We start from the raw sequence: 4,903 nt of genomic DNA on the forward strand, positions 1-4,903 counted from the left end.
GGCTCATTAAATTAGTATATCTCTACTATTTGAGTTATTCTTGACCGCACCCGGACCACCTGCAACGTGGGGCGAAACGTTGGCTCATTAAATTAGTATATCTCTACTATTTGAGTTATTCTTGACCGCACCCGGACCATATTCCTTTCATAAAACGCTAATACAATATGTTTATTTTTGTAATTACCATATATAGTTAAAGATAGTACACACAATATCTATTCTAATACTACCACAATTAAATTTAATTACAATACTATCTTTATCAACTATAAATTTTTTTTTTTAATATTGGTTTCTAGGTTAGTTAAAAAATTTAAAATTAAATTACCTTCTTCTGGCCACAATAGATCTGCCATTTCTTCTCCCTGGAAAGACCCATCATGGCAGCCCTGTTGGGGGCGGTGAGGTCCAACTCTTCGACAAGTTCAGCAAATTTGGCTTCCAGCTCCTCCTCAGGGGGCATAGGCTGGGTCGGTGTGAGTGGATGCAGGGACAGGGTCCCTGTTTGGTCCACCACACAGTAGGTGATCTCAGGCGGCTCATCGTCCTGAAAGAATTACGAAGTGAACATAAATAAGGGATATTAGGACTAAATTATATATAAAATTTTATTCAATAGATAAAAAAATTGAAAAGTGCAAGTACCCTAAATTTTACTGATTGGGAATACAAATTACAAAAAAATCTCTAAATAATTTCTTATTAATTGACTAGTCACATTATTGTCTATAATGGGTATATTTTTGAAATTAAGTAAAAGTTAACTTAAAAAAGAATTTTTTTTTCATAATCCCCCACTATCTTTATTTTACTTGTTTATATTACTCCTATATCTGTTTTTCTTCTAGATGAATAATGTCTACAACTTACATTAGTTCAAAATGTCAAAACACATTAACTAAGAACATGTTATTTCGAAACACAATCCAACAATTCTCTTCTTTATTTGTCTATAAAAAAATTGTCATAACTAAAAGTTGCGTAAAATAATCAATAAATCCTCATTATTGTGAAATAAAAATTAAAGATCTTAAAATGAAAAATACTAATGAAGACAGTCTGTACGTTATAGGACAGGGAGTAATAAAGGTATACTTTTTAATTTATTTTTATTTTAGTTCTATTTGATTTCTTATTGTACTCATTTGAATTGTACAATAAAAATTTTGAAATAATTATTTTTCTCATAATCATATTTTTTTATATTTGATCTAGTGTGGTTTGTTATTTGTGACTTATGAAAATATGCTACTATATTAAATTACAAAACTCAATTAGTGCAACTGTAAATAACTCTTGATAAAATATATAAAACATATTATCTTTTTTTTTTTACCTCACGTAGGCCTGCTCACCTTTGGCATGAGTCAATAAATCATCTAAATTAAAAAAAATATGATAACTTGTAAATACAACTTTATTATTTGTATTACATTCCAAATCGCTTTCTTATAACCATATTTTATAAAAGTGTTATTGTATCATTCAAGTTTGTTTAACTTTTCACCAATGAATGCCGCTCATATTATCCTCATTGCTATTCTCAGGGACCAAGTGTTCCAAAGTAAACATCGATTTTTCATCTCCATTTTCATTTCAGTAATTACAGAAAAATGTTATAAAGATATTAATTTTTAGCTAAAAGAAAACCAGAATAAATAATAAAGAGTAGCTACACCTTATGAACCTGAATACAAACAGTAGATATTCGAGGATAAATATCAATAGCCCACAAAAGAGGATTCATAGAATTAATTAAAAATTAATCAAACAATTAAATCATTCTTCATCTTTTTCTCAAATAAAAATAAGGTAACAATTGAATTAAACTAAACGAAATATAAAGAAATTTTTAAATAATTTAGCAACAGTTGGAACGTAATTATATATAATTAAATATGTAACTAATAAGTTTCTCTATTAATAGATCAAACAGAATGGACCAGGATTTGGTAACAGCCCACCCACATCCAAAAAGACAAGTGTCCCTTAATGATGTTCAGCTGATGCTGGAGAAAGTGTCTCCAGCAGGTGCATACCTGACCAGGAAATCACTCCGAGTTCGTGGAAAGTTTTAGAACTGTTTATTAGGCAAAATAAGAAATCAATTAAATACAATTTTAACTAAAATTCATTAATTACACCTACACAGCCACAAATTTTGCTGTCTTGAGTTTTGGGTGTGTTTTGACATTGTTTTATTTTCTCTTCGCACATCAGAAATACCTAACGTCGTACGTACGAGATGTAATTAATTGAAAATAAAAAAAATGATCAATGATCGATGTCGAAATTAGAAATTTGAAATGATGATTCAAGCAAAATTTTCTGAGATTTTATGATGGCCATTGTACCAACGATATATAAACAAAACAAAACTAGAAACATATTACCCTAAATAGGATTAAAACTAACAAATAATCATAACTGGCAGTTTATATTGATTTGAAAAGCTGACTGTGTATATAAATGATTACATAACTTTTTAAAAAAAATAATAATTTCTATTCTAAATAAAAAAAAATTAGCTCTTTGGTAATCTTTTTGTCAAGCGGCGGAAGTACAATGACCTCAAACTCTCAAACATGGAAAGGACATGGCTATTCAAACTTTAGTTGGAAACCGAGTAACTATCAGGTTCAGTTAGACTGATGCTAAAAAAAATATCAACTGAGGCAAATATATACACAAATAGATCCAACTCAAATACTGAACACCAATTTAATAACCTCAGTATTATTTAACAAAATTCTATTAGTAACCTGAGACGATCCGTTGGTCAAACAATAATATAAAAAATTCAAATATTAATAATTATAGGCAAGACTATTTCACTATAATTTTAATTTAAGATGAAGACACGTCTTGGCTACCACGTACGCCATCTTCGGGAAGAATATAACAATTCAAAAAAATATATCCATGACATCAATTACTAAAAACCTTCCTACTAATTATGTGTAATTAACAATATATATGTAACATTTTATTTTGTATTATTTTTATCAAATGTTAAATACATTTTTAAATTGAGTCTTAACATTGACAAGTCAACTAATAATTACTTTTAAAAAAAAATTATTATCATAATTTTATTTTTCATCAATATTATGGTGAAATAAAATAAATAATTGTTAGACATAGATATCTAATAATTCAGCAGATAAATTGTAAACTAATTTTTGATCTATTAAATTATGAGGTATTTAAGTTATTTTAGTTCAATAAAATATTCAACAGTTACGGATATTAAGATAATGATAATAATGTTTCTTAAAAAAGTCAAAATTAGTGGGCATGACCATGTTTAGACTCAATTTAAATAAGTTTTTTACAATTCGATAACATTGCAACAAAATAAGATGTACGTGATATATATATTGTGAACTAAACATAATTAATAATTAAAAAAATAAATTGTTACTTAGGAATCAATTTCATGGAATTATATGTATATTTTTTAATCGTCATAGTGTTCGGACATCTTGAACATAAATTAAAATTATGTTGAAATAATCATGCATGTAAAGATTGAAAATATATATATTTTCACCTCAAATAAACATCCTACATATAAAATCAGTTGTGGTCAATTTTATCATATTGACATTAACAGAAACAGCCCTCATGAGGCTAAAAAAAGTGGAGCGAAACGTCGGCATATATTTATATGCATATAATTGTTTATAATGGCATATAATTGTCATATATATTATAACAACTATTTAGTTGTTAACTATTCTTAGTTCTCCAGTGACCGCACCATTCTTCATAATTTGAATTAATATGGTCAATTATTTATATATATAACATAAAAAAAAATAACAACTTGAACTTTTTTGGTAATAGAAATAAGAGCATCAAAATAAGATATCATCGATGCATTAAAACAACTAATAAATTAGATTTAACACACAAAAGAATCCTTTAACCGGAAGGAATGAAGCCCACATTTTAACATTCCAGTTTTTATATAAACGATTACGTAGCACCATAAAGATACCGGAATCGAATTCCAGAATATTAGAATCCCTAAAAAAACTTGACCAGCAAAATAAAAAAAAACGTGTAGATTGAGTCATCCGTTTTCTTTCTTCTCATACATCAAATCGACAAAGAAGCGAAACGTTTCATCAATTTTTTTTCTCGTTTCTGCTACAAGAACATGAACTGTCATTTCATTAAATCCTTTACCACTTTCCAGCTTTTTTATTAATATCCTATTAAGGACTTAACGGTTAATTATAATGATTTATTATAAGAGGAAAAATATATACGACATTTACAAAATAAAATAAATATAAACCGCTACAACCCATGAAGGGCCAGGAGCGCAGTACTTTGTAAGGAAGTACTGTTACAAGACCAGGAGTTGTGCAAGGAGGTGATTTTGTCATAATCACGCTCGACTGCTACATTTTACCCAATTAAGGATATTCACTTTTTGGGCTCCCGACCCACAAAGTTGGCTACAGCGAAACTGAAAATAACTATTTACCACAGCCAGATTCGAAACCGGATTCTTGCAATTAATAACAAAGTGCTTTACCACTGAGCAGTTGCTCCCCATATAAGGTATTTGTGAAATTAATTTAAATATAAAATAAAATAATCAATACAACGGGACACACCGAGCACCAATTAAAAAAAAAGCAAGCAGATGTAAATAGTTGAAAATATGACTTCAATTTTAGAAAACCTCCGAGGCGTCTGCAAAGAAGATGACCACGGGACCTTCTAATTTAAATTAATGTTTGAAGTACCACCGATGGGTGGTTCCTTCCCGAGATTTTCAAGTGTATATGAAACATACAACATATTTACTTATTGTATATATGTATATACAGTTGACCGTAAAAATTGATATATAGGAAGATGGTCAGGGTTGCGGTCACAAGTG

The 4,903-nt window shown here is 28.8% G+C and overlaps 1 protein-coding gene across 5 annotated transcripts in view; it reads right to left on the reverse strand.

Moving 5' to 3' along the window:
* DAAM (disheveled-associated activator of morphogenesis-like protein) overlaps positions 1-4,903 on the reverse strand; it is a 297,495-nt gene that overhangs the window by 23,844 nt on the left and 268,748 nt on the right. For all 5 annotated transcript variants that reach the window (XM_067049899.1, XM_067049901.1, XM_067049900.1 and 2 more), the window contains exon 3: positions 332-550. In XM_067049899.1, the coding sequence (XP_066906000.1) occupies positions 332-550 (219 nt within the window). The remainder of the gene's footprint in view (positions 1-331; positions 551-4,903) is intronic.

Source organism: Halyomorpha halys, unplaced genomic scaffold (assembly GCF_000696795.3).
Source record: "Halyomorpha halys isolate HHAL.00 unplaced genomic scaffold, Hhal_1.1 Scaffold675.1, whole genome shotgun sequence".
Taxonomy (NCBI): Eukaryota; Metazoa; Arthropoda; class Insecta; order Hemiptera; family Pentatomidae; genus Halyomorpha; species Halyomorpha halys.